Source organism: Mustela lutreola, chromosome 8 (assembly GCF_030435805.1).
Source record: "Mustela lutreola isolate mMusLut2 chromosome 8, mMusLut2.pri, whole genome shotgun sequence".
NCBI classification, from domain to species: domain Eukaryota; kingdom Metazoa; phylum Chordata; class Mammalia; order Carnivora; family Mustelidae; genus Mustela; species Mustela lutreola.
The window spans coordinates 54,902,374-54,930,118 of NC_081297.1; the positions used below are offsets into that span (position 1 = coordinate 54,902,374).

Genomic DNA, 27,745 nt, shown 5'->3' on the forward strand with positions numbered 1-27,745 from the left:
TGTCTATACCTTAAGCATGTCAAGCTTTTTCTGCCTGGGGTCTTGGTGCTTATTGTTTCATCTGCTTCATATACTCCTCCTCAAGATTTTTGCATCCCATCACCTCATTACAATTCAACTGATAAATCAGAAAGCCTTCTTAATAAACCTAGCTGCAAAACAACTCTCTTGTCCCTATGTTATCCTGTTTTAACTTTGTCATTGCCTATCAATATCTAAAGTGTCCTTTTGTTGTTATTGTTCTTAAGTGTTAGTTCTTAGACGTTATTTTTTACTTTGTTATGTGTTTAAGAGCACAGTACCTTAGAACAAGGACTATGTTCCCCCTCAGGCCAATGAGAACAACATTATGTGACACACAGTAGGTGTTCCATACAGTAGTTATTAGCAAATGTGACTATAGAGCCCTTGAAATGTGGCTGGTGTAACTGAAAAACTAGATTTTTAATTTATTTAATATAATTAATTAAGTTTCAATAGCCACATGTGATTAGTAGCTACCATAATCAACAGCACAGTTCTAGATTACCCATTCCAGCACTCCAAAACAAAAGAGCTATTACCTTAGATGGTGCTGGAAATGCATGAACAGATTTCCTCCTCAGATATTTTTTTCTTCCACCATGACTACATTACCAGCCACCACCCTTTTTGTAGGACATCGTTAGCTCAGCAGTGTTATAATCTAAGGAGAACACACTCTTATCATTTTGATTAATGTTGAGGGACATTTTTAGTGATGGACTTACAGCAATATGGAAGACTAAATAGATACGGGCTGTGACCTCACTAACTACAAGTCACAACAGTTAAATAAATGTTAATGCTTTATAAACTCAAAGAAAGTAAATGCCACGTGTATTAAAGATGAAGACAGAAAAAAAGGAGAGAGTGATAAATGAGAATTGATACTCAGCAACCCTTAAGATTTTACACCCTGATATCAGGTCTTGATCGCAGAGGGCCAGGATTTTAAATCTAATAGTTGGTAAAGGGAATGTAATAAATCCCAGAGTCTGAAAAACCTCTATAGTCTGTGGAAAAGGAATAGAAAAAATAAATATGCTTCCAGAGAGTTTGCCACTGGTCTGGAGTCTTGAGACCAAGTTCAATAAAACAAAAATAAGGGGCGCCTGGGTGGCTCAGTGGGTTAAAGTCTCTGCCTTCAGCTCAGGTTCATGATCCCAGGGTTCTGGGATTGAGCCCCGCATCGGGCTCCCTGAGCCTGCTTCCTCCTCTCTCTGTGCCTGCCTCTCTGCCTGCTTGTGATCTCTGTCTGTCAAATAAATAAATAAAATCTTAAAAAAAAATAAAATAAAACAAAAATAAAAAACAAACACCCACCAGAAATCAAATTTCAGGCTCTCCACACAAATTGATGAAAAGTTAAAATGTATACTACTATGAGCAATGGTACCTGAAACTCATAAATTAACATACAAAATCATATTTGGGATCATTTATAACCCAGGTTACTGAAGAAGGGTCCTTAACAAAGACTTTGAAAGCATATTCTACTGTCTAGGTCCTCTAAAGAAAACAGAATCTTCTTGAGCTAAGTTAATGAGAAAGGGAATTATTTCAGGTTATTAAAGTAACTTAAAGAATTTCTGGAAGGGCCAGGAAATCAAGCGTTGTTCCCACATAGCCAAGAAAGAGTCACACATCGTAAAGAAATACATGGTATACCATAGCACAGAAATATTTCAATGGAGCCCACAGCAACAAATGCCCACTCCTCAACTCCTTATGTTGCTGGCGACCAAATATTAGAACTTAAAACATAAGAGCCACAGCCACGATTCCCCTGGATGTCACCTCAGAGTGTCCACTTTTGCCTTTCTATTTTTACCAGGGTGCTTCTACAGAACATAGCTTAGGAGGGGAGGTCCAGGACTAAGAATTCTGAAAAATACAGATTTTAGCTCTACATAGTACAGAAAGGAGTCTACAATGAGAGGAGTGGAAATTGGATGAACCAACCTGAAAAATATGCCCCTTATATCTGATCTCCCGACATTTGACCCACATTATGGGTATATAGCATAAGATTATACAATAGGTAGTGATCATTTGTGAATAATGTCCTAAAAACTCTCCACTAAACTATGAATTCCATCACATCATTTCATGTGTTGATTCTTAATTCTTAGCACCTGGCATAAAATATGCACAATATTTGTTAAATAAATACATTCTAAATAATAGATCATGAAACTCTAGAACTCAAGAGACTATAACTCCTTATTTTAACATAAACAGGCAAAATAAAAGGGATGTGGGATAATATAAATACCATGGTAGATGAAGGCATGAATCTGACTTTTAGGGAAAGACTTTCATATTTATCTGCTAAGAGTTTATATTTCATGACAAACTGCTATTCGAAGATATTTGGGTATAGTAACCCAATAGGCATAAATATTAGAGCATCTGATAGCAAATAGACTAAGGAGTATTTTTTAAACATAACTAACTTTCCATGGAGTAGATAATAAAGACTTTAAATATATAATATAGTAAGATAGAGAACCAGCCATTTAAACCTTAAATGCTGACTTAGGATTAATGAAAATCATTGATTATGTTTAGACCAAGGGAGCAGTTTACTTCTTCTCAACTTTGACCATGTTTAATTAGGGTTCTTAGTGTTCCTATAACCTGAGTTTTCTCTATTATAAAGTAGGATTAGACTGTCAAGATCACTAATCTTTTCTATCTAGACAACATAAGAGAATATTCCTTAATTAATCTACATTAGGGAAAAGTAAACTGGCATTTTTTTAAATGTATAAGATAGACTTCTGGTTCCCAGTTCTGCATGAAAAGATTCTGTAAAGGACTACTCTACCCTAACAAGTGAAAAATCGAATATACTGAAAAAATCAACATCTTTCCTAGGATTCATAAGAGAGGGAAGAATACAGGGCAAACCCCCGCCCTCAATAATGGAAAGATCCACAAGCAAATATGGAAAATAACAACTTACCAGAGCAGAAATTCACAGGCAAAAACCACGGAAAGAACCTGAGATTTACATCCAGGAGCTCAACCAGATTCCCACAGGATATAGGAGAAAAATCCCATCAGGCTCCTGGCAGAAGAAGGGATAAGGTACCATTTTGAAACATGCCAGTGTGCTCTGCTCGTAAGAAGGCCTGACCTCAGGAAAAACTAATTAACCAGAGCCAAAGCTGCCGAGGTTTTACCAGAGCCTAAATCACCTGGGGGAAAGGAAACACCCAACTCCAGCCCACTCCAGCCATCCCCTTCCATTTAGGAAGATATAATAAAAATTAACAACACTAGTGAAGTTCACAGTCCTGAGAGGCATAGGCTTCCTAAAAAACAGAGACCAAATCATAGGGCTATAAAACTCTTCCTCTCCCCACACGCCACCTCACAACCACATTACTAATGGCTTAATAACAGCAGTCCCCTTTACCTGGTATACCATGTCTGGTGAGGAAGAAAAAAATTACAAGGCATACAAAAGGCAAAAAACCACAATTTGAAGAAATGGAGCAAGCATCAGAACCAGACATGGCAGACACGTTAGTATTACCAGACTGTGAATTTAAAACAATTATGATTAATGCACGAGGGCCTCAATGGATAAAATAGACAAGCACTTAAGAACAAATGGGCAATGTAAGCAGAGATATGGAAATCCTGAGAAAGAACCAAAATGAAATGCTAGAGATCAAAACACTGTAACAAAAATGAAGCCTGCCTTTGATGGGCTTCTTAGTAGATTGGATACTGCTGAGAAAAGAATCTCTGAACTTGAAGATACCTCGACAGGAACCTCCAGAACTGAAAAGCAAAGAGAACAAAGACTGAGAAAAACAGAACAGAATATCTAAGATTGGTGGGACAATTTAAAATGGTATAACATACATTTACTGCGAACATCAGAAGAAAAAAAATAGAAATGAGTAGAAGAAATACATGAAAAAAAAAAACTGGACAGTTCCCCCACGTTAATGTCAGATACCAAATTACAGATGCAGGAAGCTCAGAAACCTAAGAGCAGAATAAATGCCCCTCCCCCGCAATAAAAAGAAACAAAAACCCTTACACCTGGGATTTTCAAATTGCAGAAAATCAAAGACAAAGAAAAAATCATGAAATCATTTTCATATTGCAGAAAATCAAAGAAAAAGAAACATTTTTGAAAGAATTTGGGAAAATAACTTATCTATGCAGAGACAAAGATAATTGTACCCCAATTCCCTTCAGAAACCATACAAGAATGAAGAGAATGGAGTCAACATGTGAACATTTAAAGTGCTGAGAGGAAAGAACCATCTTCCTAGAATTCTGTATTCTGCAAAATTATTCTTCCGAAGGGAAGGAGAAATAAAGACTTTCTCAGACAAAACAAAGACGAGGGACTACGTTACCAGCAGACCCGCCTTGCAAAAAATTAAAAGAAGTTCTTTAAAGAGAAGGAAAATAATACAGGTCAGAAACTTGATCTATGTAAAAGCAGGAGGATCAAAAGAAGGATTAAGGGAAGGTAAAAAAAAAAATTCATTTTTTCTTATTCTTAATTGACTAACATAACAGTTTGTTCAAAATAATAATAGTAACCATGTAATTGATTATGTACGCTTACAAATACATCATATAAATGTGCGTATATGCATACATATATATATGCTTATGGACGCACATATATATAATTGAAGTGAATGATGGCAATAATATAAGGGCCAGAAGGGAGGAATTCAAAATATTTTCTTATTAACAGGTATTCACTCAACCAGTGAAGTGGTATTGTGTAATTTAAAAGTATATTTGTATTAGTTATAAATGTATATTGCTAACTGTAGAATAACCACTAAAAAATATTTTTTTAAAACTGTAACGGATTGGGGTGCCTGGCTGGCTCAACCAGTAGGACGAGTGACTCTTGATCTCGGGGTTGTGAGTTTGACCCCCACATTGGGTACAGACATACCTTAAGGAGCCCTGCTCATCAGAGAGCCTGCTTCTCCCTCTCCTTCTGCCCTCCACCTACTTGTGCTATCGCTTTCTCTCTCTCAAATAAATTCTTTAAACACACACACACACACACACACACACACACATACACACACACATACACAAAAGGCAAAAAAAGCTGAAGACAAAAATAGAAACAAAGAAGGGGAAGCTATGCATGTATGGAGGCAGGAGCATATGAGAAATCTTTGTACCTTCCTCATAATCTTGCCATGAACTTAAAACTCTTCTGAGAAATTAATTTCTTTACTAATTAAAGTGTAAGACAACAGATAGGAATCTTTATTTCTAAATATTTACATGGAAATTCTAAAATAATTTCCACTCAATGTTTTTTTGATAATAAAAGCATTTAAGCAAATATATGCAATTGTTATTATTATAAAAGTGAGAAATTCTTCCGACGTTTTTCCTACACTGTTACTTTGTTTGAATCAGCCTTAGATCAGAGAGTAAATACACTTTTTTTTTTTTTTTTTTAAATTTTTTATTTTTTATAAACATATATTTTTTATATACATATATTTTTATCCCCAGGTCTGTGAATCACCAGGTTTACACACTTCACAGCACTCACCAAATCACATACCCTCCCCAATGTCCATAATCCCACCCCCTTCTCCCCAACCCCCTCCCCCCGGCAACCCTCAGTTTGTTTTGTGAGATTAAGAGTCACTTATGGTTTGTCTCCCTCCCAATCCCATCTTGTTTCATTTATTCTTCTACCCACTTTTTAATATATTCTTTGTATCCCACATCCAATAGGTGGCACTCTTTCTTTTGCACTAAGAATCAAATAGAATAAAAGTTAAGCATGAAGAGACCAACGAGCATAGCAAATGCACTTTACATTTCCAACTAAGAAGTTAGATGAGTATCTGAGTCTGTGAACCCAGCAGATAGTCCAAGCTTAGAGTCGAAGCAACGTTGTTGTTGGCAATAATATAGGTCACTGGGACACCTGGGAAAATGGAATAACTGGGTTGTCTGATCTGACAGGAAATTACTGCAGAGCTCTGTGGTGTTTCAGTGCCTCAGGCCATAGAGGAGATTTTTAGCTGATCTAAGGAAGAGTAAGTTCAAGAGTCAAGATGATGCCCAAATAAATTTTTTTCATCAAACCTCTGCTGAAGCTGCAAAAGCAGCAACAACAACAGTGATTTGAGTTTTTCATCTCTTTTCATTTTCCACTCTTAATGACATGGAGATCTGATAATAAGCAGCAAAACAATGAAAATATGAGTGAAGAGATAAAAAATAGCAAAGAGTAAGTACTGCATACTGCCTCTCAAAAGAGTTGAAAGCACTTATGCATATCATCTCCTATCAAGAGAGGATATTTAATTTTTCAAAGCCTTGGCAAGCAACATTAATAATATTTGAAATACACACAGTTTGTTCTATTCTTTTGGTCTGAAAGAAGTCAACATTCTACTCATCCTCTTTTTCTTTCTTAGTATTTTCTTTGTCAAGCCTCATTTCAGATTTGGGTTGCAGTTTATCCTTTGGAAGGAGAGGTGCATATTTATTTCCACCTTAGTAAGGGTTATTTTTTTCTTTTTCCTTATCACCCCAGATTTCATATTTGTTTCATTGTGTCTATCTCATTCCTAAAACATTATTTCTGGAATAAGATAAGGTAAAAATCAATAAATCAACCATTGTGGATAGATGGCCTACCAGACTTTAATTCCCAGCACATTGATCACACAAATCCTTCTCTTCGTGTACTTAGTTTTTTTATTATCGTTCACCAGACCATGACTGAGTGCCCCCAGGCAAGACACATGTTTAATTCATCTTTATTCTACCTGCAAGGCCCAGTATAAGACAACCTGTGGTAGGTATTCATGTAATATTTATCGAATGATCAAGCAAATTAATGAATTAATTAAATCAAATTACACTTTCCTTTAGGTTTATGCCTCATAAACCTTCCAACATTTACTCCCATCATCTATAGGAGTTTATTTCCATACTTCAGTAACTGACATCACTAATATTTCTATTTGTATCAACTCCAAAACTGTCCTGGCAACAATAAACCCCTATACCCTTCACTTTTTTCATAGTCCATTCTTCCAACTACTTAAAAAAAAAATCCAAAAGGGAAGTAAATGTATGCTTCTCATTAATTTTATGACATCTGATGTTACTCTTTGTTCACATACTGGCCCCAAGTGGTTGCTGGGAGACGAAAGGAGTTAACAGAATAAACAAGGATTTATTCTATTCTTTATACTAGTAGCCATATACAGTGGGGCATGTTGTCTTTTCAGAGAGACATTTCATGATTCAACTCAAGTCCTCAAATTATGCAGTAAGAAGTTCAGATTAAACGTCCTATAAATACAAAACTAAATGTTTAAGCTGCTTTGTAAATGTCCAAAGAAAACTGATGTTATTATGAGTTTAAGAACCATATACCTTTCTGAGCATGCTATTGTATTTCTCATCAAGTTTTCACTGATAAACAAGATTAATCTGTCTGGTTTAACCCTATAAATGGCCTTTCTCCAAGTTTAGTAATGAGAATTATTACCATTAGAATCTTCCATCTTTGCCATCTCTATTCAATGTTCACATGGTTAATTCTATGCACAATCACAGCCTCTACAGATAGAAAACTATGGATATCTCTCTAGTTTCAAATGTAGAGGAAGAAATTCACCTCTGTGGGAAAGTTTTTAGTTCAGGTTTTCTTTAATTCATAAAAGAATGATATCATTTAATATTCTATTTTTCATTTTTGACACTTTGGATAATTAGTGCCTAATTTTAGTCTTGATGCTTCCATTGGCACTGGGTTACTTTTAAAAAATGAACTTTCTCAGTATTTTTTCCTTCATCTTGGTCTCTTTCCAGTTTAGTAAACTTTCTACTTTGGTTTTACCATCTATAAAGAAGAGACTTTAACAGTAAAATTCAAAGGGAATATTTTAAGCATATTATGCCACTTCTAGAGCATATTCAGGAAGTATTATAAGATTCTGATGCAACATTTATTGAATTTCTACTGCTGATAGTATTCAAACCAGTGGCTTGATGACCATTTGTATGAAGATGATTAGTGCAAATTTCTTTTCTGGTTTCCAGTCTTCCCTTCCCAAAGTTTCTGAGATGGGTATGCATATCTGTTCTCACTATGTGCATATTTTTTTCTGGCTTTGAACCATACAGCTTGGAACAGTTGAGCATATTTGTTGACAGAGATGTCTTAAACAGTGGCAAACTTGTGAACACGAAAATCATTTGCCTCTCCCTCACATTCAGAGCTTAAATAGCTTTCTTCCTTACAACTGAAAAAGAGATTTTCTCTGGAAAACCTGAACCAAAGAATCTCAGACTTCTGGGAGAAGGAGGACGGCAAGTGTTAAGATCTGTGTTTAGAAGATGGGCAAGTGAAGGTCTACATGCTGAACTGAAGGATCCCCAATACTTTTCTAGGCTTTTATGGTACTTGGATATCCAGTGCGGGGCCCCAGGAGGCTGTAATCTGGCCTATCACCCAAAGTTTGAGGTCTTTCATTGACTATGCAGCCTGTACCAAGAGAAAAGAGCTCCAGACTTTGACATTTGGGGGTCTCATGGTCAGGTTCTTAACCCAGTAATCCTAAAGTGAAACCCAACAGGAGTTTATAAGCTAAAAGCTTACCCTCCATTTCTCCATTTTTTGCCTCATTCTTAAAATTACTCAATTTACTCAAACATCTCCAGATAAGTTCAATAAAGTTTCCAACATGAATGAACAGACCAACACAAACAAATGAAAACAAAACACAAAAGAAATAGAGAAACTCAGGGAAAATATGGGCAGTAAATAGGAGACTTTTTTAAAAATGTAAGTGTGAGGCAAGTTTTGGGCAATATAAGTTTTGGGCATTTCATATCCATGAAATAAGAACAGGATGGCCTTTTGAAAAGTAATGATCAGAGTACAAATAATAAGTTATTTGTTTTTATATATAATACAAATAATATATTTATATATATTACAAATATTTTATATATATTTATATAAAAATATATATAAAGTATTTTATTTACAAAAACATTTTATACTATTACAAATAATATTATTAAAATTGTGACACATTTATTTATTTATTTATTTATTTTCAATGTAACATATAAACAATTTTTAATATATAAAACAAACATGTACTACATGTCAAGTATTGGTGAAGACAACCTATGTGCACATCCCTTCTATCAAAGTACGAACTCAAAGGCTAGAACCAGGTCTTAATGCAAAATCTTTGTATCCTCTTATAATATCTTGTATTTGGAGGTGCTTGATATTTTGGAATAAATAATATTCTGGAGAGTTTTTTATACTGTCAAATACTAAATTGCTAAAGAGTAACAGGACTGCATTTAAATTCAACAAAATGAGGTCATCTGTGCCTACCTGTGCTCCATTCTGCTGTTGAGAACTATAAAGGTTAAAGAAAAGATAATGTTGTCTTCTACGTTCAGGCATTAGTTTTTTCTCGCCAAACATGCCTATTTTTATAATGGTCTAGTGTTCAAAGTATAAGCTCAGAAATGAGAGTCTTTTTTTTTAAAGATTTTATTTACTTATTTGAGAGTGCAAGAGAGAGGGAGAACATGAGCAGGGTTTGGGGCAGAGGAGAGAGGGAGCAGCAGACTCCCCAACAAGCAGAAAGCCCGATGTGGGACTTGATCCCAGGACTCTGGGATCATGGTATGAGCCCAAGGCGGACACTTAACTGTCTGAGCTGCCCAGGCGTCCCCGAGTTACTCAGCGAATCCCTTAGCCTTAGTTAGACAAAGGCAAAATGGGACAGCTAAGAGTTCATATAGGGTTATCAGTGAGAATTACATGAATTTGTGGTATCTAATAGGTACTTAATGATAATAGCTGTTATGGGGTGGGAATAGGCTTAATTAGTTTTCAGTATCCATAGACACTTGTGTGAGACTGTCTGTAGTTCAGGAAGCTTCTGAGAGAGAAGAGATGGACTTGGAGCAAAGATTTTTAAAAAATTATAATTTGGTAATCCAAAAAAATGAACATTTGCTAAGAATTTAAACAATCCAGAAAAGAGCCAAGCTTTCCTCTGACCAGATTTATTGAATGTAAGAAAATTCTATGTACAAAGTGACTGGGACCTGCTGCTTCAAAACATGATCCTTTCTTACTAATATTTGGATAAGTCAGTCCATTGAGTGTCCAAAAGAAGCTTACTCTAAAATTAAGAGAAAAGTGCCCAATGCACACGAAATAAATGGCCTGACTATTGGGACTGGTGTAGTTGTCTAAGATAATTTACACAGGCGGGATCGAGCCCCGACGACAGGCTGCTGGAGAACCGCCATGAGCCATCAGGAGGCCATCTTGTGCACCGCCACCGTGATGCCATCGTGTTTCTGGATCATGATGTTCCCATTATCTGATTCTAGACATACCACAGGGATATCAGTGGGGTCTGAGGTCAGCTTAGCTGCTTGCTGGGCTAGAACAGATATCACCCCGGCATGCTCATCTGACAGGGTCCCACGGCAGCCCAGATTAAGTCCTTGTGAATCTGTGCACAGGACTCCAACAATGGATGGATTCTTCATTGTATCCTCCAAGTGCTGCTCCAAGGTGGCCTCCATGCCGCCAGCCCGGTCCGGGATCCCGCAACTCAACACCTCCTGCTCCCGTGACACATTTAGACATCAAAAAAGGTTGAGAAAATCATCTACATAGTAAAAGAAAGGACAAGATATATTAAAAAAATTTAAGAACTCGAGATCTCATATTTAGCTAAAAACATAGAAGTTCTTAGAGAAGTTCTTGAAGGAAGAGAAAGAGGAGAGAAAAAAGAGAGAGATAATGGGAAGGAGGAAAAAGAATGTAAGGAAAACATTAAAAATAAATAATAAAATAAAATTTCTCAGACCTGAAAAGCTAAGTTGAGAAACTGTCCAGTCAGGGGAAAAAAAAAAAAAGGTGAAAAAAAAATGTACCTTTTTTTCAAGGGACATCATCATGAAATCTTAAAAGTATGTAGAAGAGATCTTAAATGCTTCCAGAGAGTTATAAAAAAACAGAGTCAAGGGTGTAATACACCCAGTGTCAAGAATCAGAATGGTATGGGTCATAAACACTGGAAAGTAGAAAACAGTGGTATAATGACTTCAAAATGTGAACAAGAATTATTTCTAACTTCAGAGTGTAATGTCCTGACACAATTCAATCACAAATGAATAAAAATAAAATACTTCAAACACGCAAAAGTATATTTTTCAAAACTTGATTTTCAGGAAGTGAAGGAAGAGTGACCTCCAATAAAACATGGGATTAAAACAGGAGAGAAGAAGCATGGGGTCCAAAAAAAAAAAAAAAAAAAAAAAAGGAGCAATTCAACACAAGAGAAATACCAAGGGGAGTATTAAGATGATAGTTGTGTAGCAAGTCTATGGAGCAATTACTGAAAACTGGTCTAAGAAATTAACCTGGCATCTTGTACACACATGGTTATGACATGGCCAGCTAGGCCGAAGATGACCAATCCCTGTGATGCAGAGAGCTCAGATGGGACCAAAATGGATCCTGTAGTCTATCGTAGTCTCTATGTAAAGCACTAGATATAACGTCCTCAGCCATATAAGTTTGGGGTGGCATACATTTTAAAGCATTGAATATCAAGTTATGCCATTTATTTTACAAATCTTGTGGCTAGGGGGGCCTAGGTGGCTCAATCAGTTAAGCATCCAATTCTTGGCGCAGGTCATGATCCCAGCGTCCTGGGATCAAGTCTCAATGAGGCTCAGTGCTCAGCAGGGAGTCTGCTTCTCCCTCTCGCCTCCTTCTGCCCTTCTCCCCTGTACTGTCTCTCTCCCTTTCTTGCTCTCTCTTTAAAATAAATAAATTAATCTTTTAAAAAACCCTGTGGCTAGAGAAGGGTATACAGATAGAAAAAATTACAATTAACATTACTATATTCTGGAAATATTAATCCAAATTAGGTTAATTCCAGTCCATTTCAGGTACATAATTGCCCTTTTTGTTGAACTTTAGCTTAAAAAGTCCATAAATCACATATATGACCTGTTGAATCTTAGGGAAAAATACAAATAATAATAGCTTCTTTTCCAGTTACTAATACATAAAATGCTCATTATCAAATTTAAAAATACAATAAAGAATAATATTGTTCTGTATATATTTTAGACATTTATTTATTTATTTAAAGATTTTACTTATTTATTTGACAGAGAGAGAGATCACAAGTAGGCAGAGAGGCAGGCAGAGAGAGAGGGGGAAGCAGGCTCCCTGCTGAACAGAGAGCCTGATGAGGGGCTTGATCCCAGGACCCTGAGATCATGACCTGAGCCAAACACAGAGACAGCACACTAAACCACCCAGGTGCCCCTATATTTTAGAAGTTTAAACATTTCTATTATATATCATTTCATTGACTCTATTTTCTGGGGTTTTAAATGTGAAAAAATCTGGAGTAAAATATAATAATTTCTAAAATGCATGATAATTAAAATCATTGAATAAAAATAATAATGACAGTTTTCAGGAAATTATTCATTATCAATTTATCTATACTTGGGCCTTCCTGCTCCTTCTACTTTCTTTGTAAATACTTATTGCTTGTTAATACAACTATTTCAAACTACAGTGTTATGAAAAACATCTATATTATATAGCATAATTTAATTTTTGATTTTAACTTTACTTTCATTTTCTACTTTAATTTTATCTTAAATAATTCATTATTAGCAGTTTGGGGGAAGTATCAGATGTGAGAGATTCACAGAAGCAATTGGTCAAATGAAGATTTTGCATTATCCCTGAATCCAGCAACCTTATCTTTTCCTGCATTCTTTTCCTTTTTTTCCACCCCCATAACCCTCAAATTGGAAATTTACTATAGTAGGTACTGATGTTTATATAGCATCTTCCATCCTTATTAAAAGTATAAGGATATATTTTCTCCTTATAGCAATGGATTGAATTCATCTTTCTGAACTATCAAGCAAAGGCTATTTAAAAACCATACGATTTTTGCAGACTTCTTATAATAATCTTTATTATTAATGAAATCACAAACTTCCAAAACCAGAAGAACTCACATTGACCCTTTTATTACCTCTAGATACAAATAGTTGTCTTTTGTAATGAGGTATCCTTCCCACCACCCACTAAAAAAGAAGACATAAAACAGGGACACACACCACAGTTTACCTAATAAATTAGTAAAAAATGAAATTAGCTTTTATTCTCTGGTTTAGCCTAAGTGTACAAATGGGGAGAAGATTCAAATTCACTGTGGTTATGAGTATAAATTGATCTAGAGAGAATTTTGGCAATTGTATAGGGCACTATATATGTACAAGGTTTATACAATGTTTTTATACAATATACAATGCTATTTATACAATGCTATTATTCACAGGAGCAGAAAATGGGAACATAATGTCTATTTGACACATTAAGTAAATTGTGTACATCCGAACAATGAAATACTATAATTTATAATGTAAAAATGAAGTCATTTTATTTTAAATTTACAATTTAAAATAAAAAGGTACTTCTATATTCACTCTCATGAAAAGATATTCATAATATATTAATACATAAAAAGGTCAAAGTATGTATTTTATTCTAAAAGTATATACACCAAAATCTTAACGTTGATACACTGGTTAGTGATAGCTCATGTAATTTTAATTTCATCTAATTTTCTACCTTATAATTATCATTTACTATCTAAATTATTTAACAAAGAGAAGTTACATGTTATAAAAACGAAGAAACTAGGGGCACCTGAGTGGCTCAGTGGGTTAAGCCGCTGCCTTCGGCTCAGGTCATGATCTCAGAGTCCTGGGATCGAGTCCCGCATCGGGCTCTCTGCTCAGCAGAGAGCCTGCTTCCCTCTCTCTCTCTCTCTGGATGCCTCTCCGTCTACTTGTGATTTCTCTCTGTCAAATAAATAAATAAAATCTTTAAAAAAAAAATGAAGAAACTTGATGTTCCTTGTGAAGTCCTGGTAATTGTGATACTTTTCATGAAGCCATAAAATTTTATATAAAATAGTATGTTTTCTAAAAATTGCTCAAGATTTTAGAATGGCTTTTACAAATAGTGCTGATGTATTTGTCAGTGAAACAAAAATCCCACTGATTTGATCCCATTCTTTGTTACTGAAAGCTTACAAGTGTGGTGATTAAACACAAGAGCATAAAGAGAACTCCCTGTATTATTTTGTTCATCTCACTGCTGCAGAAAGACAATAAGCCTCTAGTTCCCATCATTTAGAGACTACTGAATTTACTGCTTTGTTTTACTAATTGACCCTTTTTTATTTAGGGGTATGGACATGAACAGATTTATGATAATTTCAGATTGAACCCTCTAAAATCTGAATCCTATTCAAATAGCCACAGTATCATACTATTTAATGACTTTGAAGCTTTCATTGCATAAATACTGAATATAAAAAAAGGTTTATACTTATTCTTGGATATTTGGAGAATTGCCAAAAATTAAAGGAAGCCAGCTCTCTCTATACTGTTTTGAGACCAGTGACTTTTACTCTTTTGTTTGTTTGTAGATTAAGTTGAGAATATAATGAAACTTATGGACCCTCTTCCTAGAAAAATAGTGTTATGCACATATAAAAATTATTTTTATAAACACTTCCTATTGTTCACAGAGTCCTCTGAAGCACAAGTTTTTAATGGATAAATTAGAATTAGTGGGTGAAACTAAGAGAAGCTGACTTCATTTTTACATTAGAAGGAGTTTCTAACAAAGCAGAATTTTCCGATGACGTGTGTTGCTTCATTAAGTACTCAGTGAGGATCATTAAGTATATTTTAGAAGCAGATTGAGTGAAATGGTATAGAAGAAATTTCAACCTCCAAATTGAAGTTTGGCCAGATGACTTCAGAGAGCACTTTAACTGTAATATTTTATTACTGGGTTTAAAGATAGTATGTTGAGTCCAATTGGAGGGCTTCAAGAACATGAAGCGAATCAAAATATGTATGGCAGAACTACTCTCTGCCTGTCTCTATTTTCTCATCACAAAGACAATACAAGTATTTGGTGTTCTTTCTGTTGGTCCTTCTTGGGGCTTTTGTTTCAAAATGGTGGCCTGACCTCAAGCTGTACTCCCTTCCACCCCTACAACCTCTTAGAATTGATAGTAAAAAAATAAAGAGGTATAAATTCCACAGTAATGAAGAAAATGGTGAAGATACAATCAATGAGCAAGAAACTCATAACATTTTAGACGGCAGGAGGAAAAAGGATAAGTCAGAATAGACACTAGATACTGGAGTAAAGTGAGAAGGATACTGAGGTGACAAAGCCAAGGAGAGATTCAACCTGCTCAAGGAACCTCTTGAGTGACTGATTCATGGACCATGAGCCAAGCAGAGAATATAGGTCTCCCACCACCACAGGCAGAACTCTTGCCACCAGGCACTCGACTATGCATGAAAATCACAAGGTTCTTCTCCAAAGAAACTGTATCATCTAGCTCTGCATGTCCAGAACTTTTTCATCAAAAGTTGTAGAGGGAAATTCTCCTTATTTTGGCATTTAGAGGTTTTCTAGTTTAATGGATCCTCCCACCCACTCATTAGAGTATGAAATCTCCTAAACTTACCCACACACAAAAACTTCCAATTTATCCGTTAAGAGTAAGCATAAAATAATTGTTGACATTGGTTTGGAGGATGTCAGCAACATGGACAGAAAGCCAATGGAAACATAATTTGTGTATCATGATGATGAGAATTTGTTTAAAACCAAATACATTTTTTTCAGCTAGACTAAAAAAAGATACAGTATCCACAAAATAAAACTGGTATGCTATGAAAAAGAAATGATCCATGAACAAGAAACTGCTTTGAAAAATTTAAAAAATACTGCAAGATTATTGAATTGAAAGATGAAAACAATTATCAAAATAAAAACCTTTCTAGAATGTATAAATAGAACATATGAGATAAAAGATAAAATGCAAAAGGACCTAGCCAAAATCTGTAACATCTGACTAAAAAGTGATCCCCCAAAAGGATAAAAAGGTAAAAACTTAAAGTGCAAGGCAAGTTAATTATTTTAAATTAAAAAACAATGTTCATGGCTAAAGTTTCTCAGTGTTCAGGAATATGTTAAACCATGAGAAGTGCCTTCATAGGGTTTCTACAAAAGTACACAAAGTTTGATCAACTTTATTCTGGAGTTCGCACATATGTAGGTCTAATATGGCTGAGAATTCAGTATTAAAGGAGGGAACATGAATGATTGTAGGACCAGGGAGCACTACAAAACTCCCTCACAGACAAATGAAAACTGCCTGTTGCTCTATGCCATCATTAAGATGTGTAATAAGCACCAGCTCATTGGACAGATGCAGCAATCCACTATCATAGAGACCAGCTCCACACAACCAGTACGACCAAGCCTGGCTGAGTGTCATTCCTGCTGGTACAGTGAAGGACAAGTTCCTTGGCTTACCTAGAAAGTTCATATGTTTGGTATCCAAACAACAGCTGTAAAAATGAGCAAATACAAACTGAGAAAAATGGAAATAATAAAAATTGGAGAGGAAAAAACCAGATGAGGTAGCTTTCCTGTTTTAAGGCATGTGGTCTTACAAAGCATGAAAACCATTTTTCTTTTAAGACAACACAAATACCTACGTGGTAATCTCCTTCATTGGACCAGAAATGCATATTATAAATATTTATAAATGTATTTGCAAATGAGGATATCTGGAAGTATTCAATTTTAAACTCAAGAAAAGGTTTTACGTGTTTGTACCACTGGGCAAAGAAATTATTGACTTCGTTGTGGGGCTAGAAGATGCCTAATTTACTTTTCAGTGGAGGTTTTGATGGTAGGGTCTTAGGGTTTCTTGGACACCAGAGGGAGCAAGAGAAAAGGAAAGAGTTAGAAGAGATGCTAGGACTTTTTAAGGGCCCACCATAGTTCAGGTACTATACTCTATCCTGGAGATTCAGAGATGAATTATTAGATGATAAGCAAGAAAAAAAAATCACTCATAAGAGCCATGAGAAGGGTTACTTTAGGGTGATGGAACAAATGGGAAAAAATTAACCTATTCTTAGAAACAAGACAACCCTGCCCAAATCTTCAAATCTGATTACTATAAGCTACAAAAGAGCAGGAGTTATTTATTTCTTATTCACCCAAGAGCTGAGAAAAATAAATTATGCTCAATTAATTTTGGATGACTTAATTAAATGAGCCATTATGGACTTTATGGTTAAACTAAGTTTAAAGGGTAGTAAATTTACTAGAGGCAACTTCATTTTCATACTTTAAGTGACAAATATTTTTCTTCAAAAATGAGGGTCCTTTTGAAAAAATTAAATCTCTGCTGAATGTTTCTGCTTCAGTTGGCAGAATCTTTGCCATAGTGAATAAAATTCATTTCAATTTTAAAAATTCTATTTTCAAAAAATGACTTATTAGAAGTTTCTAATTAATGAAATGATAACTTGAGTTTTATATTTAAAAACATTAAACTTCACATTCCTTATATTACCCATTCATTTAATTTAACCTAATGATCCTATTGATTATCCATAATTACAATTGGAGGCAAAATCAAGGTGAGTTCTTACATCTTAAATAATAGTTATTATTGGGGCGCCTGGGTGGCTCAGTGGGTTAAGCCTCTACCTTCGGCTCAGGTCATGATCCCAGGGGCCTGGGATCGAGTCCCGCATAGGGCTCTCTGCTCAGCAGGGAGCCTGCTTCTCCTCATCTCTCTCTCTGTCTGTCTCTCTGCCTATTTATGATCTCTCTCTCTGTCAAATAAATAAATAAAATCTTTAAAAAAATAATAGTTATTATTAAATCTGGCTTTTGGTGGGATTTTGTTATCTAAAAGTAAAAAAATCAGCTACCTGATTCTTCATGCAATGTTTTCTAGTGTCCTTATTACTGTCTTCTGCACAAACCACTAGAGGGCAAGACAATCTAACATATTAGAGCAGATCTAATTTTATCCAACAGAGGGCAGTCATACCGACACTAGGCAAACCAGTCAGTGTATTATTACATTGTATTTCAGCAATTCACATCTTCTATTTCCTTTGGAGATTATACAAAAAAAAAAAAGAAAAAAAAAAGAAAGAAAGAAAAAAAGAAAGGACACAACCCTCTCAATAAACACATTGGCTAACTTCTGAAATTGTTAAACAACTGAATTTAAAAACAATTTGCTTTTTTTTCTAAATTTAAATAGTTTAACTTTGGAATAAACAAGCCCACAAGGTAGAAGATAAATCTTAACAAAGGAAAATGTGAAAATAATTTCCAATCAAAGGGACCAAGTGTTAAAACTTTATTTTTTATGTACAAACACAATATCAGTTTACCTACAATGGTTAAGTAGTGAATCACCAGCATAAATAATTTCTCATTAAACAAAAACTAGAGAAGGTTGTAAATGAAATGACAGACAAGATTAGCCATTTCTCATAAAACATCTTGAAGAAGTAGCTTGGGTTAATGGGAAAAGTCAAGAATCAGGAAGCCTGGGTTTTCTTCCAGACAACTATCCACAGATTGGGCAATCTGCATGGCCTTCAGTTGTCTCATAGGCCAAGTAATGGAATTTGTGACATAAATGATTCCTAAATCTGGCTGGTTATCAGAAATCTGGCTTTGCCAGTCTCCAGATCTGCTGAATTAGAACTGATTCTCCAGAAACAAAGCTTAACAATGTTAATACATATGTATATATGATGTATATATGTGTACAACATCATATTTTATATATATATATATATATATATATATATATATATATATACATATACATATACTTAAAACAAGATTTGAACTAAAAAAAATTTGGAGATAAAGTTTCCAAGAGTCCCATGGATACTTAGATATTTTTTCACTTTTCCTCAGAACTTTCATTTTTTTCATTGAATATATGTCATCACTTCTTTTTTTTTTTTTAAGATTTTTTTAATTTATTTGTTTGACAGATAGAGATCACAGGTAGGCAGAGAGAGAGAGAGAAGGAAGCAGGTTCCCTGCCGAGCAGAGAGCCCGATGTGGGGCTCAATCCCAGGACCCTGGAACCATGACCTGAGCCGAAGGCAGAGGCCTTAACCCACTGAGCCACCTAGGCGCCCCATCACTTCTTTTTTTTTAAAGATTATATTTATTTATTTGACAGACAGAGATCACAAGTAGGCAGAGAGGCAGGCGGTGGGCGGGGGGGTGGTGGCGCAGATTCCCTGCTGAGCAGAGAGCCCGATGTGGGGCTTGATCCCAAGACCCTGCGACCATGACCTGAGCTGAAGGAAGAGGCTTTAACCCACCCCTGTCATTACTACTTTTGACAGTATGTGTCTGCAATTTATTATGTACATAATCATGTTGATGTTGTTGTTATTGTTATATCTTGAATTTACAATAGGTAATTGCCACAGGAATGACATTAGTATATATACTCTGACTCTGGGGAAAGTGGTAGAATTTCTCTCTTATGAATTACAATGTCGTTAGCACCACTGAAATTCTACCTCAGATAAGGCAGGAAAAACCAGATTGAACCCAATAGCAATATCTGAAGAAAAAGAAATGGATTCTGGAAATAGTAAATTACTTTCTGTTAAAGCTTATCTTTTTACAATCCCACTCCAAATAAGAGGATTCCCAAATTTATCTCTACCTTAGATATATCAAAGAAAACTTTCTTGTGAGTCACCTAACTACCTAATTATGTCTAGTGACAGAAGATGTAAAAATGACTTCGCTTTTGGTGAAAATATTATATTTTTTATATACAACTTGATCACAAGGGCATATCAATCTTTATGTTAGTGTTTTAGTGCTCTGGGAAGCAGTATAGATTCTTGTGGGATTTTAACATACTAATTGACACAAGAGATAAGATGTCTCATTACAAATGAAGCACTAATAACTTTAGAATATTAAAGGACAATCAAATCAGTGATATTCTCTGATAATCTTCTGTCTTTGGTCACTATATTATTTTGTAATCAGATTCTACATAATTTTCCCTCAAGAAGTTATGAGAATTTATGATTTTAGTGATTTCACATGACATAGCATTTCCTGTTTCTGTGGAAGAACAGAGAAGGGTAATTCACAAATCATATGCCATATAAGTAACCTTCCTTTGCTTATCACACTTATCTAATTGTCATTCTCTATCCCTTCCCCTTATAGTCTCTCTTTCTCTCTATGATGCTGTTAAAAAGCTGCTTCATATTTAATTTTGGAACTGAACTTTAAATACATATCCCTACTTCCAGATAATGCTTTAAAAATTATTCTCATATAATAGCAGCAAAAATATAATTCTGCAATTCCAAAAGAGCAAAACCAAAATCAACAGTAATTCAGTGTTCTCATGTTTCATTTTAAAAAAATGATTACTTCGAATTTAGTCATCATTCATTATTAAAAATAAAAAGAACCTCTAAGCAACTCTTTTTCCAGCTATTCAAGTTCACTTCATATATATATATATATATATATATATATATATATACACACACACACACACACACACACACACAAACACACACACACACACACACACACACTTTTTGGTTTGGGGGAAAAACTACAGTGTTTTATTCCATGCACTTTTCTGAAAACATTCTTTAAGAACTAACCGACCAAGAAAATAAAGTACTCAACCAATTCAGAAGATGATCAGAAAGAAGTTTAACTATTGGGATACATAGCACTCCCACATTATACCTGGTTTATGCCATTTCCTGAAGCAACTGCAAGCATAACTGAATTAGAACTAATCTCATAATAAGATACTAAGAATGTGGACTTTTTACACTATCAAGTAAGTTTGTGGAGCATGTTCCTTTTAAACAAACTTGACTCCACTGAATTACCTAGTTAGTATACTAGCCACTATTAATTTGGCCATTAGGAATATCAAACCTACAGAAAAGAACTTCAGTATTTAGAAGATTATGTCCTTGTCAACCATGCACTACATATCAGAGCTGCTTAAATAATTTTTTTCAACATAAATATATATCCTTAATATAAGGTGTCTAATTAAATCAACCACCATCCTGAGTCAATGGTGGTGTTCTTTCTTCTAGGTTTAAGTTTTGCTCCTTGTACCTGATTCAAATGGCTCACACAACCTTACCCTGACACACTCATCTGTAATAAGTGTACACAATTTTTGCTATTTTCTCTGCTCTTCAATTTCTATTTAATCTATGTACTATATGACAATTGGTATAAAAGCCAGATTTATCTTTCTGTTTGGGACAAATGATGACTTTTCAGTTTTTCAGATGTAGTGATATGCCTGATCTTCATCACATTAATGAAGAAAAACAACCTAACAATTAGGTGAAGAACTCTACATTCCTCATCTTCCTACTGACTTCTCTAATTGTCCTTAGATATTTCATATCAGTATAATGCTAAGAAGAGGCAACTTACCACGTATAAAAACGTCAGACCATACATATTCTAAAAATAATCTTAAAAGAGATATTCTGGAAGTTCATTCTAAGTGTCATAATGGCTGTTTATATTTGTTTTTTTGTTTGTTTGTTTGTTTGTTTGACTTAGTGAACAAGAACCAAAGCATTTGTTGCACTAAATGGCTGACTTCTCCAGAAAAAATTATTTTCATCACTAATTTCTAAGATTGTGTGATATACCACACTAACCACAAATCCTCTGAGGATTCAGTCATCTGTGACTCCACCAGCTGACTGCACTCTAAATTTAGCTCTATGGAACTCAATTCTGAGTCATGAATCAAAAAACATCATGCTAATTCTCAGGATCCTAAAATTTATATTCCCTCTTTTCTCTCTTCCCTTTTCTCCTCTTTTTCCTAAATGCTTTGGAGAGAAAAATCCAGAAGCTCTTGTAGGATAGAGAAACAAAATAAATGTGAATCTGTGGAGAGATAGAGTCTCTCAGTTCTTAGGCAAACCTGGAAGATGTCAAAGTGCTAAGAACAAGACATTACTATATTTTTACAAAAGCACTTCTGTGGGCAGAAGAGATATGAGAGCATCCAACAAATGCTATATATACTTGCTTTGCTGTCTAGAAGGTCATTATCCTTTGAACACAGCTAGATAGTTATCAAGTCATTCTGAAGACCCAATCAATCAGAGGTCTGACAGAACAAAAACTGCAAGTCTACAAGTAAAAAGGTGACCACCATTCGGAAGGTAGGAGGTGTGGAATTCTTCACCTGGGGGAGACTCAGCTGTGGTTACAGCAGCAGGAAGGGAACCTGCTTAAGGAGGCTACTACAAAATATTAGAAGCAATGGAGGACAAAATCTGAACTTTTGGAAGTGCACTACCATGGAGGACATGACTGGATTAAAAGTGCTCAGGTGGCAAAGAGGGGCAGAATCCCAGGAGTGGCAGGGTGGTCTGAGGATGCCCTGGGTTGCAGGAAGAATGAGTGACACAAGGTTCTGTGCTATTCCCATGCATACGAGCTAGAAGCAGCTGCAGGTCTTGGTGCTGGTTTTCTGCTATAAACTGTGAACCACTGCTCAGTTGGGCATCCACTTGCCTGGGACAGGCCTGGAAGCCTGGTGAGATGTTCCAGGGGTGGGGGCTGAGGGAAGGGAACAGTTGCAGTCCATTCCTTTGGAGTCCCTGAAACTTGTAATTTTGAAACTCAATCACGTCCCTGGGGTAAAAAATCTTGGACTTAGCAAGGTGAATGCAGGGTTCAGATGGAAACTGGGGATACATATAGGGTGACTGATTGCTCTACTGTGAGGGCTCACGAAATTTCAGCTCTGAGAGTAGAGCGGGATGCAAGCTGTTTTAATCCCACCCAGAAGGGCTGAAAGCCTTCAGGGAGCAAAACAATGCCACCTAGTAGAGGCCAGAGCTGAGAACACCAAGCTCCACCCCCTTGTACCCTGTAGATGCATTTCCATTGAAACAAGTCAGCCTGGGAATCAGTACAGTATGCCCCACCCCCAGACAACGAGCAGGAACAATGAGTTCACACCAAGGTCATTGATCATAGAGTGCTGCAAATCTTCAGCTCTAGGGGAAATAGGATCTAGCTTCCTTTTATACTTTTATTCTTTGGTTTTTAAAATTACTATTATTTTTTTTAATTTATTTTCTTATATTTTCTAATTCTTTTTAAAACTTCTTAATTAAATTTTAAATTTTTATTTATATATGAACTTTTTTATATTTTTTAAATTTTTTGTTTAATTTAAACTAAATTAAATTAAATTAAATTTTATTATTTTGTGACCTAGATTCTTTTAATAAGCAGACACAAACACATCTAAGATCTAGTGTTTTGTTTTGTTTTCATTTTAGGTTTTATTGTTGTTGTTCTTTTTTTCTCTTTCTTCTTTTCTTTTCTGGACAAAATGACAAGATAGAGGAATTCACCCCAAAACAAAGAGCATGAGGTAGAACTCAACCAGGGATTTAATTAGCACAGACATAAGTAAGATTATTTGAACAAGAATTTAAAACAGCGATTATAAGGATACTAGCTGGACTTGAAAATAGCATAGAAGACACTAGGGAATCCCTTACCCCAGAGATAAAAGAACTAAAATCTAGGCAGGCCAAAATTGTAAAATGATACAACTGAGATGCAAACACAAACAAAAGCCATAAAAATGAGGATGAATGAAACAGAGGAGTGAATCAGTGATGCAGAAGATAAAATGCTGAAAAGAAGAGGGAAAGAAAGGTAATGGACCATGAAGGTAGACTTAAGGAACTCAACAACTTGTTAAAAACACAAGAACATTCATATCATAGGAGTCCCAGAAGATGTAGAGAGACATAAGGGGGCAGAAGGTTTATTCAAACAAATTATAGATGAGAATTCCCTAATCTGGGAAAGGACACAGACGTCAAAATCCAAGAAAGAAAGAACTCTCATTAAATTCAACAAAAGCCAGCTATCATCAAGGCATAGCAAGTCAAATTCACAAAATACATGGACAAAGAAAGAATCTTGAAAGCAGCAAGAGGAAAAACGTCCTTAACCTACAAGGGAACACAGATCAGGTTTTCAGAGAATCTGTCCACAGAGACCTGGTAGGCCAAAAAGGAATGGAAGGAAATATTTAATATGATGAATGGGAAAAATGTGAAGCCAAGAAAACTTTATCTACCAAGGCTGTCATTCAGAATAGGAGAGATAAAGATTTTTCCAGACAAACAAAAACTAAAGGAATTCATGACCACTAAACTAGCTCTGCAAGAAATTTTAAGAGGGACTTTTCAAGTGGGGAAAAAAAAAAAAAAAAAAAAAAAAAAAGCAACAAAGACTAGAAAGGACCAGAGAACATCACCAGAAATACAAAATCACCAGGTAACACAATGGCAATAAATTCACATCATTCAATAATCACTCTGAATATAAATGGGCTAAATCAAAAGACACATGGTATCAGAATGGACAAAAAAACAAGATCCATCTATATGCTGTCTATAAGAGACTTATTTTAGACCTAAGGACAGCTGCATATTCAAAGTGAGGGGATGGATAATTACCTATCATGTTAATGGATGTCAAAAGAAAGCCAGAACAGCCATACTTAGACACACTAAATTTTAAAATAAAGTCTGTAACAAGAGATGAAGAAAGGCATTATATCATAATTAATATCTAACAATTGTAAATATTTATGCCCCCAACCTCGGAGCACCAAATATATAAATTATTAATAAACATAAAGAAACTCATTGATAATAATGCAATAATAGTAGGAAACTTTAATACCCACTTACAGCAATGGACAGATTGAGCAGAAAATCAACAGGAATCAGTGGCTTTGAATGGCACACTGGACAGGACGGACTTAACAGATACATTCAGAACATTTCATCCTAAAGCAGCAGAATACACATTTTTTTTTTGAGTGCACAGGGAACATTCTCCAGAATAAATCACATACTGAGCCACAAATCAGCCATCAACAGGTACAAAAAGATGGAGATCATACTGTGCATATTTTCAGACCACAACGCTATGAAACTGGAAGTCAACCACAAGAAAAACTTTGGAAAGACCTGAGATATATGAAGGTTAAAGAACATCTTTCTAAAGAATGAATGAGTTAACCAGGGAATTAAAGTATTAAAAATATATATGGAAGCAAATGAAAATGAAAGCATGACAGCCCAAAACCTCTGAGATGCAGCTAAAAGGGAAATATATTGCAATACAGACCTACCTTAAGAAGCAAGAAAAGTCTCAAATACACAACATAACCTTACACCTAAAGGAGCTAGGAAAGGAACAGGAAATAGAGCCTAAAGCCAGCAGAAGAAGGGAAATATTAAAGATTAGAGCAGAAATAAATGATACAGAAATAAACAAACAAACAAAAAACCAACCCGGTAGAACAGATTAATGAAACTAAGAGCAGGTTCTTTGAAAGAATTAATAAACTTGATGAACCCCTAGCCAGACTTATCAAAAATAAAAGAGAAAGAATCCAAATAGATAAAATCATTAATGACAGAGGAGACATCACAACCAACACCACAGAAATACAAACAATTATATAAGGGAATATTATGAAAAATTATACAAACTGGGCAACCTGGAAGAAACAAATTCCTAGAAACTTAAAAACCACCAAAACTAAAACAGATAGAAACAGAAAATTTGAACAGAACCATACCCTGCAAAGAAATTGAATCACTAATCAAAAATCTCCCAACAAATAAAATCCCTGGGCCAGATGGCTTCCCTGGAGAATCCTACCATACATTTAATACCTATTCTTCTCAAACTATTCCAAAAACTAGAAATGGAAGGAAAAGTTCCAAACTCAGTCAACATTACCTTAATTCCAAAACCAGGCAAATACCCCACTGAAAAGGAGAATTAGAGGCCAATATCTCTAGTGAACATGGATGAAACATTTTTCAATAAAATACTAGCAAATTGAATTCAATAGTACATTTAATTATTGTTAATCTATTATTTATTTTTTATTAATTGATAGTTATTAAATTATTCACCACAATCAAATTGGGTTTATTCCTGGGCTGCAGGGGTGGTTCAATATTTGCAAATCAATCAATGTGATACACCATATTAATAAATATGGTGTAGATAAGGATAAGAACCATATGATCCTGTCAATAGATGCAGAAAAAGCATTTGACAAACACAGAATCCTTTCCTGATAAAATCCCTCAACAAAGAAGGGATAGATGGAACATACCTCAACATCATAAAAGCCATATACTAAACATACACAGCTAATATCCTCAATGGGGAAAACTGAGAGTCCTTCCCCTATGGTCAGGAACAAGATAAGGATGTCCACTCTCACAATTACTACTTAACATAGGAAGTCTTAACTTCAGGAATCACACAACAAATGAAATAAAAGGCATCCTAACTGTCATGGAAGAAGTCAAGCTTTCATTACTTGCAGATGACATGATACTCTGTAGAAAACCTGAAAGACTCCACCAAAAAATTGATAGAACTCATATGTGAATTCAGCAAGGTTGCAGGATATAAAATCAATGTGCAGAAATATAGTGCATTCTTATACACCAATAATGAGGCAGCAGAAAAGACATCAAAGAATTGATCCCATTTTCATCAAAAATTATAAGGCATCTAGGAATAAATCTAAGTAAAGAAGTAAAAAATCTGAAAACTATAGAACACTTGTGAGAGAAATTGAAGAGGACATAAAGAAATGGAAAAGCATTCCATGCTCATGGATTGGAAGAACAAACATTGTGAAAATGTCTACACTACCCAAAGCAATATATGCATTTAATGCAATCCCTATCAAAATATCACTAGCATTTTTCACAAAGCTAGAACTAATAATCCTAAACTTTGCATGGAACCACAAAAGACCCTGAATAGCCAAAGCAATTCTGATAAAGAAAAACAAAATTGGAGGCATCATGATTCCAGATTTTAAGCTATATTATAAAGCTATATTCATCAAGATGGTATAGTACTGGCACAAAACACAAAGATTAATGGAACAGAATAGAGAACCCAGAAATGGACCCACAACTCTATGGTCAAGTGGTCTTCAACAAAGCAGGAAAGAGTATCTAATGGAAAAAACAGTTTCTTCAACAAAGGGTATTGGGAAAACTGGATAGCAACATGAAGAAAAATTAAACTGGAACACTTTCTTACACCATACACAAAAGAAAATTCAAAATGGATGAAAGACTTAAACGTGAGACAGGAAACCACCAAAATGTCTTAGAGGAGAACACAGGCCGAAACCTCTTTGACCTTGGCCATAGCAACTTCTTACTAGATGCATCACCAGAGGCAAGGGAAACAAAAGCAAAGATGAACTACTGGACTTCATCAAGATAAAAAGCTTCTTCACAGCAAAGGAAACAATCAACAAAACTAAAAGGCAACATATGGAATGGGAGATGATATTTGCAAATGATTTATTTGCTAAAGGATTAGTATCCAAAATCTCCAAAGAACTTATCAAACTCAACACCTCCCAAAAAACAAACAGTCCAGTTAAGAAATGGGCAGAAGATGTCAAAAGATGGCATCCAAATGGCTAACAGACACTGAAAAGATACTCAACATCACTCATCATCAGGCAAATATAAATTAAATTCATGATGCAAAACCACTTCACATGTGTCAGAATGACTAGAATAAATAATACAAAAACAGAAGTTTCTGGCAATGATGCAGAGAAAGAGGCACCCT

General features: G+C 35.1%; 1 protein-coding gene across 1 annotated transcript; it reads right to left on the bottom strand.

Moving 5' to 3' along the window:
• Positions 1–10,088: 10,088 nt before the first annotated feature.
• On the bottom strand, positions 10,089–10,677 carry LOC131838528 (ragulator complex protein LAMTOR5). Its single transcript, XM_059184772.1, has one exon. It carries the CDS (start codon positions 10,633–10,635, stop codon positions 10,360–10,362), a length of 276 nt encoding a protein of 91 aa, XP_059040755.1. The 5' UTR covers positions 10,636–10,677; the 3' UTR covers positions 10,089–10,359.
• Between the last annotated feature and the right edge of the window lie 17,068 nt (positions 10,678–27,745).